General features: G+C 45.6%; 1 protein-coding gene across 1 annotated transcript in view; it reads right to left on the bottom strand.

The window, feature by feature from the left end:
• Positions 1-16,064, bottom strand: part of LOC124717196 — a 78,241-nt gene that overhangs the window by 22,966 nt on the left and 39,211 nt on the right. Inside the window, exons 3-4 of the mRNA XM_047243974.1 lie at positions 5,699-5,871; positions 3,467-3,594 (exon numbers count right to left, since the gene is read on the bottom strand). Coding sequence (XP_047099930.1) covers positions 3,467-3,594; positions 5,699-5,871 — 301 coding nt within the window. The remainder of the gene's footprint in view (positions 1-3,466; positions 3,595-5,698; positions 5,872-16,064) is intronic.

Consider the following 16,064-nt stretch of genomic DNA (forward strand, 5'->3'; position numbering starts at 1 on the left):
TCATCTTCACACCTTGCTGTGTCACAGATGTTTGACCAAAGATAGATAAAAGACTTCCAGTTCCTGTAATCGACCTGTGAGCTGGACCTATACTCCTCGGTCACTTACTATGAGTTTCGACTTGTTGAGATTGAGGTCCAACCCACATGATAGACAAATGTCCTTTACTGTTGTCAACAGCTCAGCAACTTCATTTTCGCTGCTGTGTACAGGTATGGTGTCCACAGAAAATCGGAGCTTGTTAAAAATTATACCAGCAATTGAGATGGCTTTAGTCCAGCCATCACCACCATTCCTCATAAAATTTTCTGTATAAATATTGTACAGTTGGGGGCGTAGAACTCAACCCTCTCTGACTCTTTTTGATACGCTGAAGAAATCAGATGTACCAGCACTTGTCTTCGAAGCTGCGAGGTGATTATTGCGTGAACTTCTGATCAGTACTGTCAAGTGCGGTGAGACACCAAACTCTGGAGTACCTGTCACAACCTTTCCCACACAATGCAGTCAAAGACTTTCCTATAGTCACGGAAGCAGACAAGACAAGAACACAAAGGTCTCGCAATTCCTTGTCGTACGTTGAGTTCCTTTTCCTTGAATATAACCTGTTTGTTCTGCGGATAAGCGAGGCTGGATACATGGTTTCAAACATTAGGTCGAGATGTAGTCGTAGTGAATGTAATTCCTATTTTCATTTTTTCTGGTGCTGTGTACTCGCACGTTTATTAACACGTTATTTAAAATTTTTCCCTTGAACAGAATAATGTGAGGTTGCAATTTTGTGTTACAATGTAAATCGATGTATTCGTCAAGTTTTGAAAGTGTAATTTTAAGCGAGATATGTTGAGCTGTAGAAACATACCGATAGATCGACAGAGAAAAAAACATCAACGAAGAGTCTGGACTGAGAACGAGAGTGTGTTTGTCGTGCCACGGGAATGAGGGTGTACTGCGTGCCGTGGTCGGTGTGAAACAGTTGTTTCCCTCAGTATTACGTGCACCGCGGAAGAGCAACTAATTAACATATGGTTCGCGTTGCTTCTTACATGGGAAACTCCCCACCGCATCCCCCTCAGATTCAGTGGTAAGGGGGCCCAGTGTACAGACTGTCAAAAACTGAACATAGATCAAGCACGAAAACAGAAAGAAGGTGTACTGTACAGTGAAATGAAAAGCAAAATAGAAACTGTGAACGGTCCAAGCTCGAGAAGTAGTGAGGTAACGGGCGGGTTGTGGCGCCCTCGAGTGCCAAAGAGAAACCTTAATGGCAGACATTTCACAGTTCGTACAGAAATTAATAGTAGCCAGATGAACTATGATTTCTCAAAAAGAAACATGTAGATTACCATTATTTGCGCTAAGATTCTGATGTTGTAATCAGTTTTTCAATATCTTTGTTAGTTTAAAGTTTAGTATCTGACGCTAAATTATACAAGTAACACCCAGCAACGAATTTCCAAAGTATAAAAGCTTCATCCGATTTTCTCGATCGCCATGTCTTTAGAAAGCTATTAGTGTAAACCTAAATTGGTACGAATTACGGGCATGTAACGTAAATAGTACAGGAGTCATTGGAGGTAAAAGTGGCTGATTACTATCGATGGCGTCAGACCATAAGTACTCCACAGTTACACGAAAAAACGGTTGCAGCGCGCTTATAAATATATTTATTCATCTATGTCTTTGTTAATATCCGACATGTGCTATTCATAAAGAAACTGGTGAATTATTTACTGTGTTTTAGAAATAACAGAGACATTAGGCTTCGGGCCTACCTTTTGCTTCTTTTTTTTATATATATATGTGTGTGTGTGGTCTTCATTCCAGAGCCTGGTTTGATGCAGCTCTCCATGCTACTCTATCCTGTCCAAGTTTCTTCATCTCCCAGTTCCTACTGCACCCTACATCCTTCTGAATCTGTTAAGTGTATTCATCTCTTGGTCTCCCTCTACGATTTTTACCCTCCCCACACTGCCCTCCAATACTAAATTGGTGATCCCTTGACGCCTCAGAATCTGCCCTACCAACCGATCCCTTCTTCTAGCCAAGTTGTGCCACAAATTTCTCTTCTCTCCAATTCTATTCAATACCTCGTCGTCAGTTATGGGATCTACCCATCTAATCTTCAGCATTCTTCTGTAGCACCACCACATTTCGAAAGCTTCTCTTCTCTTCTTGTCCGAACTGTTTATCGTCCACGTTTCACTTCCATACAAGGCTACACTCCATACAAATACTTTCAGAAACGACTTCCTGACACTTAAATCTATACTCGATGTTAACAAATTTCTCTTCTTCAGAAACGCTTTCCTTGCCATTGCTATCTACATTTTATATCCTCTCTACTTCGACCATCATCAGTTATTTTGCTCCACAAATAGCAAAACTCATTTACTACATTAAGCGTCTCATTTTCTAATCTAATTCCCGTAGCACCACCCGATTTAATTCGACTACATTCCATTATCCTCGTTTTGCTTTTGTTGATGTTCATCTTATATCCTCCTTTCAAGACACTGTCCATTCCGTTCAGCTGCTCCTCCGGGTCCTTTGCTGTGTCTGACAGAATTACAATGTCATCGGCGAACCTCAAAGTTTTTATTTTTTTTCCATGGATTTTAATTCCTGCTCTGAATTTTTCTTTTGTTTCCTTTTCTGCTTGCTCAATAAACAGATTGAATAATATCGGGGAGAGGCTACAACCCTGTTTCACTCCTTCCCAACCCCTGCTTCCCTTTCATGCCCCTCGACTCTTATAACTGTCATCTGCTTTCTGTACAAATTGTAAATAGCCTTTCGCTCCCTGTACTTTACCCCTGCCACGTTCACAATTTGAAAGAGAGTATTCCAGTCAACATTGTCAAAAGCCTTCTCTAAGTCTACAAATGCTAGAAACGTAGGTTTGCCTTTGCTTAATCTATTTTCTAAGATAAGTCGAAGGATCAGTATAGCCCCACGTGTTCCAACATTTCTATGGAATCCAAACTGATCTTCCCCGAGGTCGATATCTACCAGTTTTTCCGTTCGCCTGTAATAAATTCGTGTTATGATTTTGCAGCCGTGGCTTATTAAACTGATAGTTCGGTAATTTTCACATCTTTCAACACCTGCTTTCTTTGGGATTGGAATTATTATATTCTTCGTGAAGTCTGCACTAGTAATTCAATTTCTGACTCAGCAGACTGCTAACACATTACGAGGAAGCGAAAGGGTCGAATTTTTTCACCGTCTTTATCCGTTTTCGGATTGCATTCTCTCTCTCTAACAACGCTACAAGTATCGTAGACGTACGGGAGGGTCATAACTCTTATAGATGATTAACGTCACAATCGGACACGCAAAGATAACGACAGTGTGAATCAGACATAGGAAGCAGACGCTCAGAACTGACCACTTACGCGGCTGTGTGTGTCATTTTCTCACCCATCTTACGTGTAACAAACTGAGTTAGGGAAACGCCACTTACCAGGTTGTCGAATGCGAACGGAACCAAAGCTGCTGATATATGCCTCACACCATGCGAGAGCAACTGGGCAACATTCCGTGTGTAGCTGGAGACGTGTTCCAGGTAGACGGGCACCTCGGCCTCCAGTTCTGGACAAGACAGACGACATTCTAATGAACTACACAACTGACCAGATTTCTGTCAGAAACACAGCTTTCACTTCCTGGCTTCACCTGTTAATATGCTACATGTAGGCAAAACTGCAGTGGTACTTGTCAGCAAAGCAAAATCCAGGAAATATACACCAAATTTATTAAAAAAAACTTAGAATACAATAGCTCCATATTTAGCAATTACGTACAACCACTCGCTCACAGAAAGATCCGTACCTAAAGACTGAAAAATTTCTCAAGTCACACCAATACCCAAAAAGGGATTTAGGAGTAATCGGCTGAATTACAGGCCCATATCACTAATGTGGATTTGCAGTATGGTTTTGGAACGTACACTGTATTCGAACATTATGAAGTACCTCGAAGAAAACGATTTATTGACACATAGAACGGATTCAGAAAACATCGTTCTTGTGAAACACAACTAGCTCTTTGTACTCATGAAGTAATAAGTGCTATCGACAGGGGATGTCAAATTGATTCCATATTTTTAGATTTCCAGAAGGCTTTCGACACCGTTCCTCACAAGCGTCTTCTAACCAAACTGCGTGCCTGCGGAGTATCGCCTTAGTTGTGCGACTGGATTCGTGATTTCCTGTCAGAAAGGTCACAGTTCGTAGTTCTAGAAGGAAAGTCATCGAGAAAAACAGAAGTAATATCCAGCGTTCCACAAGGAACTGTTATAGGCCCTCTATTGTCCCTGATCTAGATCAACGATATAGGAGACAATCTGAGTAGCGGTCTTAGATTGTTTGCAGGTGATGCTGTCATTTACCGTCTTGTAAAGTCATCAGAAGACCAAAACGAATTGCAAAATTACTTAGATAAGATATCTACATGGTGCGAAAAGTGGCAACTGAACCTGAAGTTATTCACTTGAGTACTAAAAGAAATCAGCTAAATTTCGATTACGCGTTGTCACACAAATCTGGGATATGACTGAATGTGGCGTCAGATTTCATCGCCCCCCCCCCCCATTTTCCCGAAAATTATGGGAATTAGGTGACTTGTGTGTGCAGATGTGTGTCAACTCCCTCCAGAGACCTACCAAGGCCTCATTGCTTCCATGTGACGACGCGTTGCGGCTTTTATCCATGCTAATGTGGACACACTGGCTATTACGTATATGGTCATAATGTTCTGCCTGATCAGTGTACATGCGTACAGTTACACATAGTTTTTTATAATATGTATGGATACCATTGTATGTATTGTATTGTATGTTAACCGGGGACCTAGAAACGACAGAGAGGCTCCGTCGCCGCCGCAGCCGCAGTGGTCCACAGCCCCACGACGACTACCGCAGTCCACTTCACCCCTCCGCCGCCCCACACCGAACCCAGGGTTATTGTGCGGTTCGGCCCCCAGTGGACCCCTCAGGGAACGTCTCACACAAGACCAGTGTAACCCCTATGTTTCCGTGGTACAGTAATGGTAGTGTAAGCGTACGCGGAGAACTTGTTTGCGCAGCAACCGCCGACGCTGAGGCGGAATAAGGGGAACCAGCCCGCATTCTCCGAGGCAGATGGAAAACCGCCTAAAAACCATCCACAGACTGGCCGGTTCACCAAACCTCGACACAAATCCTCCGGGCGGATTCGTGCCGGGACCAGGCGCTCCTTCCCGCCCAGAAAGTCGTGCGCTATACCGCACGGCCAACCGGGCGGGCCATGGATACCATATTAGATGAAACTTTTGCACGTTGCGAATTTCTAACTCGTCATCTTCCAGCGAAGGCGCCGCGATTCGGTTGACACCTCGAAAATTTTCGCCACTGAAATTCACCGAGAAAACCTGCATTCCCAAAGAACTTACTTACAAACAAGGACTCACCTGTTTTGCTGATGAATTCTTCTCGGTTTATCAGCCGAGTGGTGGCGTTGTCTTGTGGCAACGTTTCAATGAGTTTCGTACCCATCATGTTCTGGCGAAGTGTGTCAACTCCCTCCCATCTTCGCCAGAAGATGATGGGCACGAAACTCATTGAAACGTTGCGACAAGACGACGCCACCACTCGGCTGATAACCCGAGAATAATTCGTGGAATACGCCGAGAAAGACTGCAGTCGCATGTATCTCACCTGTTTTGTTCAAGCGCCGCTCGAGAAAATTCCATTTACGGCGCCCGGCGCATATTCTGCCTAGGCGTATGGCTTTTGTGATGTGCCGAAGGGTGCGCAGTAATTTGAAGAGGACAGGACCCCTCTGATCATCCGAGGTCAGCGTTTCCACGTTCCACTCCGTGATGTTAGACCTTTAAAAACAAAACGCAATCAGCTGGTGTAACAAATGAAATCCTGAAATTTGATTGTAAGAGGGGATGTGATACGTGGGAGGCGCCGGTGCCAGTTGCCTTCTCCGTTCGATTCACCCGGATCGATTGTTTCCCTCTGGTGTTGCATATCTTTGCCTCGTTGGCCGGTGGTGGTGCTGGTGGGGTGGCGGGCAGACTGGGTTTTGCCTTCGGAACGGCCGGTACGTGTCGCTGCTCAGAGAGTGAAACTAGTGTTTGCGTGGAGTTAGCTGGATTTGACCGGTGTATGTGGCTCGGAGTGCGGAAGCGGGCCTGTTATTGCAAGTTCTTGAGGCGTGACTGGGCCATGGTCTTCTACACAGGACGCTGAGCAATGTGTTATTCATTTCGGCTACTGGGGTTGAATTATCTACCACGCAGCTGTCTATTGAAGAAGTAGACATTCAAGTTTTCTAGTTTTACAATCGGACTTACCCGTGTTTTCACTAGCTTCTTTCTTATGAGTGTCAATATTGTATTGGAACTGCAACGTACTGGTGTAATAACATTATACTTTGTCTAATCGTTGCCCTTTTAAAACTAGCCTGTATGTGCTGGGGCAGTTTTACACATTTTGAAATTTGAAGTCTACAGATAATGCTCTTAACCATTTTTAATTTGCCTTTGTCTTGATGTGATCTCTCTTTGCAGAATTTTATCTTAATATATTCTGGGGGCTGTTAACATTGTTTCTTTTCACTGTGGCTGTGTGTTTGTGCTATTCTGTTTCAGCACTGCAGCGGCCACCTAGTCCATGTCTAAATCGATGTCCGGAGTACGACGCCTTGGCCGACCAATACCAGAGGGAACGGGAGGTTCTTTTGGCCGCGGGGAAAATGGCAACCGATACGGCGGCCACTGAGTTCTTCGGGTTGCAGTGAGTGGGGATTTTGCATTCAGTTAAGTTTCCTCTGCATTGGGACGCCAAGGCGCCTGTTCCGTTTGCTATACTCCTTATATACACCACTGGCCATTAAAATTGCTACACCACGAAGATGACGCGCTACAGACGCGAAATTTAACAGACAGGAGAAGATGCTGTGATATGCAAATGATTAGCTTTTCAGAGTATTCACACAAGGTTGGTGCCGGTGGCAACACCTACAACGTGCTGCAATGAGAAAAGTTTCCAACCGACTTCTCATACACAAACAGCAGTTGACCGGCGTTGCCTGGTGAAACGTTGTTGTGATGTCTCGTGTAAGGAGGAAAAATGCGTACCATCACGTTTCCGACTGTGATAAAGGTCGGATTGTAGCCTATCACGATTGCGATTTATCATATCGCGACATTGCTGCTCGCGTTGGTCGAGATCGAATGACTGTTAGCAAAATATGGAATCGGTGGGTTCAGGAGGGTAATACGGAACGCCGTGCTGGGTCCCAACGGCCTCGTATCAGTAGCAGCCGAGATGACGGGCATCTTGTCCGCATTGCTGTAACGTATCGTGCAGCCACGTCTCGATCCCTGAGTCAACAGATGGGGACGTTGGCAAGAAAACTAACATCTTCACGAAAGTTCGACGATGTTTGCAGCAGACTGGACTATCAGCTCGGAGACCATTGCTGCGGCTACCCTGGACGCTGCATCACAGACAGGAGCGCCTTCGATGGTGTACTCAACGACGAACCTGGGTGCACGAATGGCAAAACGTCATTTTTTCGGATGAATCCAGGTTCTGCTTACGGAATCATGATGGTCGGTTCCGTGTCTGGAGACATCGCGGTGAACGTACATTGGAAGCGTGTATTCGTCATCGCCATACTGGCGTATCACCCGGCGTGATGGTATGGGGTGCCATTGGTTACACGTCTCGGTCACCTCTTGTTCGCATTGACGGCACTTTGAACAGTGGACGTTATATTTCAGATGTGTTACGTCCCGTGGCTCTACCCTTCATTCGATCCTGCGAAACCCTACATTTCAGCAGGATAAAGCACGACCGCATGTTCCATGTCCTGATGTCCTGTACGGGCCTTTCTGGATACAGAAAATGTTCGACTGCTGCCCTGGCCAGCACATTCTCCAGATCTCTCACCAACTGAAAACGTCTGGTGAATGGTGGCCGCACAACTGGCTCGTCACAATACGCCAGTCACTACTCTTGATGAACCGTGGTATCGTGTTGAAGCTGCATAGGCAGCTGTACCTGTACACGCCATCCAAACTCTGTTTGACTCAATGCCCAGATGTATCAAGGCCGTTATTACGGCCAGAGGTGGTTGTTCTGGGTACTGATCTATGCAACGAAATTGCGTGAAAATTTAATCACATGTCAGTTCTAGTATAATATATTTGCCCAATGAATGCCCGTTTATCATCTGCATTTCTTCTTGGTGTAGCAATTTTAAGGGCCAGTAGTGCATTTACCTTCAAAACCATAAAGGAAGGAGACTAGTGTTCTGAATTATACCGTATGTGCAGCGGGAGTTGAACATACGTACACGCTAAAGAGAAATACTTGATGGGAAGCGGAAATTGGAAATTACGTGAATTGTCCTATTGCGATTGCTCAGGTGACCTATTTAAAAGAAACTTATTTCACTTTTATTGTTAAAGTGCCCTTTGTCAAATGAAACTGATTTCACCTTTTATTTTTTATGTTGTTACAGGTAGTATAGAAGTTATAAGAAGTTCTTTGCAAGTAATTCAATCAGAAAGGTTTTGTGTAATGTATTTTTTTGACTTGTGTATCCTGTTCAAAAGAAACTTATTTTACCTTTATTATTCAAGTGCCCTTGTTAAATGAAATTGATTTTACCTTTTATTATTGAAGCGCTTACAGTTAGTAGAGAAGTTACAATGATTTCTTGTTTGCATCTAATCAACTAGAGAGGAATTGTGTAATGTATTTTCTGACTTGTGAATAAGATACACTTGTACAAAATTTTTGTGTAAGTACTGTGCCCTTTGGGTTAAACTGTTGATCAGTAATATCTTGCAAGCCCTCTGTACTTATTCTTTCACTTGTCACCGGTTTGCACGTAAACACTACGTTGCAGCATGCTTAAAAGTGATGCCCCCGTATTGTTAGTGTGAAACTCTCAACGCTCTGAAAATAAAACATTCTTCATCTTTGCGCTTCACGTCCACATATTTGCAGCCCTCTGACGCTAGAGGGCTCACAACTGTAGGGTGTAAGATGGCGGTGTGTGACGTAACTTTATCAGTGCGTGAGAAACAGAGTGCTGTAATCGTGTTTCGAATCCTAAGAGATCGTCCAGACACAGGGCACCCTCTCCTGGCAGAGCACACATGAACGCTGAAGCGACCAGCGCCTCGAGTTCGCTCTCGTCCATCATCCTCCACACAGTCCGGACTTTGCGCCATCCTACGAGGCGTGTTTTTTAAGTAAGTACCGTTCTGAAATTTAAAAAAGACGTGCTAAGATATCTCAATAATTTTATTTCTACATGAAAGCCTGTACCTTAAACTACTTTTCTACATAATTTCCGTCAATATTGAGGCACTTGTCATAATGTTGTACCAGTTTTTGAATACCCTCCTCATAGAAGACTGCCGCCCGACTTGTTAACCACTGCATCACCACTGTTTTGATTTCGTCATCGTCTTCAAGACGCTGACCGTCGAGGTCAAGTCCAGGAACAGATGGTAGTCACTGGGCGCAAGATCGGGGCTGTACGGAGGATGATCTAGAGTTTCCCATCGAAAAGATGTGATGAGATCTTTGGTCTGATTCGCCACATGCGGACGGGCATTGTCTTGCAGCAAAACGATGCCCTTGCTCAACTTTCGTGGACTGTTGCTTTGATTCTGGTGTGACGTAGGCCACCCATGTTTCACCGCCCGTAACAGTTTGGCTTAAGAAATCATCACCGTCGTTGTGGTACCGCTCAAGGAAAGTCAATGCACTGTCTAAATCTTTGGTTTTGTGCACATCCTTCAACATTTTTGGTACGCAACGTGCGTACAATTTTCGGCAATTCAAGTGCTCTAAAACGCCTGTTTTCTCTCACCTTATAGTCCACTTCCTGCACTAAACTTTCATTAACGACCGCAGGACGCCCACTCCGTTCTTCATCATGCACATTTGTGCCGCCATCTTTAAATGCTATCACCCACTTTCTTACCATTCCATCACTCATAATGTTTTCTCCGTAAACTGCACAGATCTCACGATGAATATACACTCCTGGAAATTGAAATAAGAACACCGTGAATTCATTGTCCCAGGAAGGGGAAACTTTATTGACACATTCCTGGGGTCAGATACATCACATGATCACACTGACAGAACCACAGGCACATAGACACAGGCAACAGAGCATGCACAACGTCGGCACTAGTACAGTGTATATCCACCTTTCGCAGCAATGCAGACTGCTATTCTCCCATGGAGACGATCGTAGATATGCTGGATGTAGTCCTGTGGAACGGCTTGCCATGCCATTTCCACCTGGCGCCTCAGTTGGACCAGCGTTCGTGCTGGACGTGCAGACCGCGTGAGACGACGCTTCATCCAGTCCCAAACATGCTCAATGGGGGACAGATCCGGAGATCTTGCTGGCCAGGGTAGTTGACTTACACCTTCTAGAGCACGTTGGGTGGCACGGGATACATGCGGACGTGCATTGTCCTGTTGGAACAGCAAGTTCCCTTGCCGGTCTAGGAATGGTAGAACGATGGGTTCGATGACGGTTTGGATGTACCGTGCACTATTCAGTGTCCCCTCGACGATCACCAGTGGTGTACGGCCAGTGTAGGAGATCGCTCCCCACACCATGATGCCGGGTGTTGGCCCTGTGTGCCTCGGTCGTATGCAGTCCTGATTGTGGCGCTCACCTGCACGGCGCCAAACACGCATACGACCATCATTGGCACCAAGGCAGAAGCGACTCTCATCGCTGAAGACGACACGTCTCCATTCGTCCCTCCATTCACGCCTGTCGCGACACCACTGGAGGCGGGCTGCACGATGTTGGGGCGTGAGCGGAAGACGGCCTAACGGTGTGCGGGACCGTAGCCCAGCTTCATGGAGACGGTTGCGAATGGTCCTCGCCGATACCCCAGGAGCAACAGTGTCCCTAGTTCGCTGGGAAGTGGCGGTGCGGTCCCCTACGGCACTGCGTAGGATCCTACGGTCTTGGCGTGCATCCGTGCGTCGCTGCGGTCCGGTCCCAGGTCGACGGGCACGTGCACCTTCCGCCGACCACTGGCGACAACATCGATGTACTGTGGAGACCTCACGCACCACGTGTTGAGCAATTCGGCGATACGTCCACCCGGCCTCCCGCATGCCCACTATACGCCCTCGCTCGAAGTCCGTCAACTGCACATACGGTTCACGTCCACGCTGTCGCGGCATGCTACCAGTGTTAAAGACTGCTATGGAGCTCCGTATGCCACGGCAAACTGGCTGACACTGACGGCGGCGGTGCACAAATGCTGCGCAGCTAGCGCCATTCGACGGCCAACACCGCGGTTCCTGGTGTGTCCGCTGTGCCGTGCGTGTGATCATTGCTTGTACAGCCCTCTCGCAGTGTCCGGAGCAAGTATGGTGGGTCTGACACACCGGTGTCAATGTGTTCTTTTTTCCATTTCCAGGAGTGTAGATCGCTTTTAGGCCTTTAGCACTAAGAAATCTTATAACAGCCCGTACTTCACAGTCGGCGGGAATCACGATTATCGGAGGCATCTTAAACACTCAGTGCACAATGTAAACAAGGAAGAATCAGACTGTAATGGCGTCAGTGCGTAGATTAAGGTACAGGCTTTGACGTAAAAATAAAATTATTGAAGTATCTTAGCACGTCTTTTTTTAATTTCAAAACGGCACTTACTTAAAAAACACGCCTCGTATATTCATTTATTTCAAAAAGTTGAAGAACACTTTCGCGACGGTAACACCAAACTGGTCTCTCGTGGAGAGAAATGTGGTCGTTCCCAAGGCGAGTACGTAAAAAAGAAAAAAGCACTCCGTCTTCAGGCCACGAGTGGCCTACCGGGACCATCCGACCGCCATGTCATCCTCATGGAAAGGTGCGGATAGGAGGGACATGGGGTCAGCACACTGCTCTCCCGGTCGTTATGATAGTATTCTTGACCGAAGCCGCTACTATTCGGTCGAGTAAATCCTCAGTTGGCATCACGAGGCTGAGTGCACCCCGAAAAATGGCAACAGCGCATGGCAGCCTGGATGGTCACCCATCCAAGTGACGACCACGCCCGACAGCGCTTAACTTCGGGGATCTCACGGGAACCGGTGTATCCACTGCGGCAAGGCCATTGCCAAGGCGAGTACGTAGAGAAAGAAATATACGGACATGAAGAATAAAGATGTAGAATGTTACTAAATTTTCTTTTATTAAAAAAGCTATAAGAATTTTCACATGAAAAATTCGGAGACACCATTTTTCAGCACATCCCAGTATTTTGTGGAACAGAATTCTTAAAGCTAAACCCAACTTGTCCTTTCACAAATTTTGTTTTCCTTTTACAGGTGCCCAGGTGATAAGAGATGACTGAGAGTGAGCTCCTCCAGCGTAGCCGGTCATAGTGGCCGAGAGGTTCTAGGCGCTACAGTCTGGAACCGCGCGACCGCTACGGTCGCAGGTTCGAATCCTGCCTCGGACATGGATGTGTGTGATGTCCTTAGGTTAGTTAGGTTTAAGTAGTCCTAAGTTCTAGGGGACTGATGACCAGAGCAATTAAGTCCCATAGTGCTCAGAGCCATCTGAACCATCATCCTCCAGCGTAAATTAAGGGTGGTATGCGGTTCTGCTGACACATTTTCGAAAACTGACTGGTCTCTGTTGAAATACAGGGTGTCCGAAAAGTCTTTCCCTGATTACATAAAATCAGGCTAGAAGTAAGAAACAAATACGAAACTTGTGACGAATTGTTTACAACTATCAAAGTTTTTTTCTGTTTTAGGATCGCAGCACGTAGGTAGTGGATGAGGGGAAGCGCCCAAGAAGCCATGTTAACCAATCAGGAGAAGGCACAGTGTGTCCTGTGGTACCATGAGACACGATCACAAACCACAGTGCAGACACACTTCCAGAAAACTTGTGGAAGGAATCCACCTGATGTCAAGAGCATTAAAGCCTGGTATGAGAGGTTTAAGAACACAGGTTCGGTTGCTGACCTTCCGAGGTCTGGTCGACCAAGAACCTCAACAGACAGGGTCGAAGCTGTAAGGCAGTCTTTTCTGCGAAGTCCGAAGAAATCGGTGCGCAGGGCCTCACGTGAATTACAGATGCCAAAAAGCTCTCTCTGTGACATTGTACACAAACGTTTATAGTTTCGTGCATACAAAGTGCAAATCGTTCAGGCCTTGTTGCCCAATGACAGTACACGTCGATATGACTTTGCGGTCGAAATGCTATCACGTATTGAGGACGATGATGGTTATCTCAGACGAATTACCTTTTCCGACGAAGCGACGTTTTTTGTCAGTGGCGTAGTGAATCGCCATAATGTGCGCGTTGGGGTTCACAACCCCCTGGCGAGGTCATGGAGTGCACCAGAGGCAGTCCAAAGGTGAATGTTCGGTGCGCGCTATTGCACGATCGAATTATCGGGCCATTCTTCTTCGCTGAGGCTACCATCACATCTGAAGTGTATCTGGACATGTTGCAACTGTATGCTGTTCCTCAGCTGCTTCAGTATCACCCCGATGTCTTGTTTCAGGAAGACGGTGCACCGCCTCATTGGGGTTTGGACGTCCGTGCCTATCTCGATATGACCTTTCCTGGGCGATGGATTGGTGGTGATGGGTCAACGGTTTGGCCTCCACGCTCTCCTAACATAACCCCATTAGACTTCATTTTATAGGGTTATGTCAAGGACGAGGTCTATCGAACACGTGTACCAGATCTTGAAACCCTGCGGCAATGCATAAATACAGTCGTTGAATCGATCCCTCCAGTGATGTTGGCTAATGTGTGGACGGAAATTGAATATCGCCTAGATATGCTACGTGCTACCAAGGGCGCTCATGTGGAAATTTACTGATGTGTAAAAAAACTTTGATAGTTTATAAACAATTAGACACCAGTTTCGTATTTGTATCTTACTTCTAGCCTGAGTTATCAATTTATGTAATCAGGGAAAGACTTTTCGGACACCCTGTACGACAATGCCTGTGCTCCAAAGAATGTGACAGGACAAGAACATGCCCTAGTACATGAGGATCATTATCGCCATATTGTGGATTTTGGAAAGCGCTGTTTAGAAATGACTTATTATCAGATTGTGTCTTCTCAGTAATTTGCTTGTTGGCAGCCGTGATTCTGAGATTAATAAGAGCAATATTAGGTAGAATTGTGAGGGCCTTCAGGGGCTCCACATTCGTTTGCTGGGTATGGGTTGGCGATCCCGGGTTTTCTGAGCTGGGGACTGGTAAGCGCCGGCAGTCCCCTGTCACCGCAGGCTCCGGGGAATGCTTCAGCGACCACCGTGGCAGTGGAGTGGTTGAACGTTGTGCGTCACAGGGAATGGGGATCTTGGTATAATTTCCCCGGATCGCGAGGATGGTACAAGCCTCCATAAAAAAGCCTATATCTCGAGGTGTGCTGCATGCTGGTGAGATGCATGGCTGTTGAGGTGTAACAGTCTGTGGGGGCTTACAGGACATCACCAGGGGGAGCTTTATTGGTCAGAATGGGGCTCTGCCCCTTGGACATCAAAATTAGAAAGCAGGCTGCGTGGTTCTGGGTCAAGAAAGGAAATGTTACGAAGATAGAGGAGATTTTAGGCACTGGGGCTAGGGACAAGGGTGAGATTCGGCAAAGGGTTGAACAACTGTGGCAAGAACTATGGGAGACGGTTGAAACAGGACGTAGGACATATGAACTTATTCGGAACATTAGGGAACGATTATAAATGAAATACTTTGAACCCACCAGAGGGCTGATCCATTTTCCCACTAGAGATGGGCCATACCCGACATACTTATGTCGGTTCGGGAAAAGGGCCACCCCCGCATGTGAATGTGGTGAACTGGAGGGTACTCTCGATCATGGGATTTACGAGTGTCCCCTTCTGCTTCCACACTACGTGACCAACTACCTGACCATGACGCATACTACCTCATAAGACAACAAAACACTTCTCAAACTCTTAAACTAGTAGACGAGGTATCACAAAAAGTGTTAAAGGAATACCTGAGAGAAATAAATTAACATAAATTAAAGTAAAACTGGAGATATTCTAACACCAAACACGCGCCCTACTCCTATACCGCATGAGAGTGGATAGGCCGACCTTAGTAGTCCGGAATCCGCCACGTGCGGGACTAGGGGGAGTGGGGAATAATATCACGGAGTAGACGAAGCACCGGAATTGACTTAGGCTAGAACTAGTTAGTAGGAATTAGATTAGGAAATTAGTATTAGGAACCTGCAGCGAATAACATCCTGGCCTGCCCAGTGTCAGGGGCATGCCCATCGGGATAAGCTCGATGGGTCAGGCAATAAAATAGGTATATATATATATATATATATATATATATATATATATATATACATACATACTCTCCATAATACAACTTCGCGCACGTACATCGAAAAATCTAGTAATTACATTCATAGACTTCAAAAAAGCATATGATTCTATTGATAGACCAACCCTGATTAACACATTAGAAGAATTTGGGATTGATGATAAAAGCAGAAGTCTAATCCAGGAAACCCTTACGGGAACAAAATCGCAAGTGAAGTTTTTGGGTAGATTGTCACAACCGTTTGTAATTGGAACAGGTGTTAGACAAGGGGATGGGCTCTCCCCACTGTTGTTTAACATTGTCCTTGAAAAAGTGGTCAGGGAATGGAGAAAGAAGATGGCAGAAGCTGGAGTGAAAAATGGGATAACGTTAGGAAGAAATAAAACAAAAATTGAATGTCTGGCATTTGCTGATGACATGGCAATATTGGCAGATGACATCGAAACAGCAAAGATTCAGATAGAAATGCTGCATGAGATCGCTGAGAAGACAGGTCTACAAATATCGTATGAAAAGACAGAACTGATGATACAGGACAAAACAGACCCAACACAGACATTGCAAACTAAATATGGAATAATTAAGAGAGTTCATAAATTTAAGTATCTAGGGGAATGGATTACACCGACAGGGTTACCAAATGTTTCACTACAGGAAAGAGCAATAAAGATGGAAACGGCATACCAGC

The sequence above is a fragment of the Schistocerca piceifrons genome, chromosome 9, assembly GCF_021461385.2.
Source record: "Schistocerca piceifrons isolate TAMUIC-IGC-003096 chromosome 9, iqSchPice1.1, whole genome shotgun sequence".
Taxonomy (NCBI): domain Eukaryota; kingdom Metazoa; phylum Arthropoda; class Insecta; order Orthoptera; family Acrididae; genus Schistocerca; species Schistocerca piceifrons.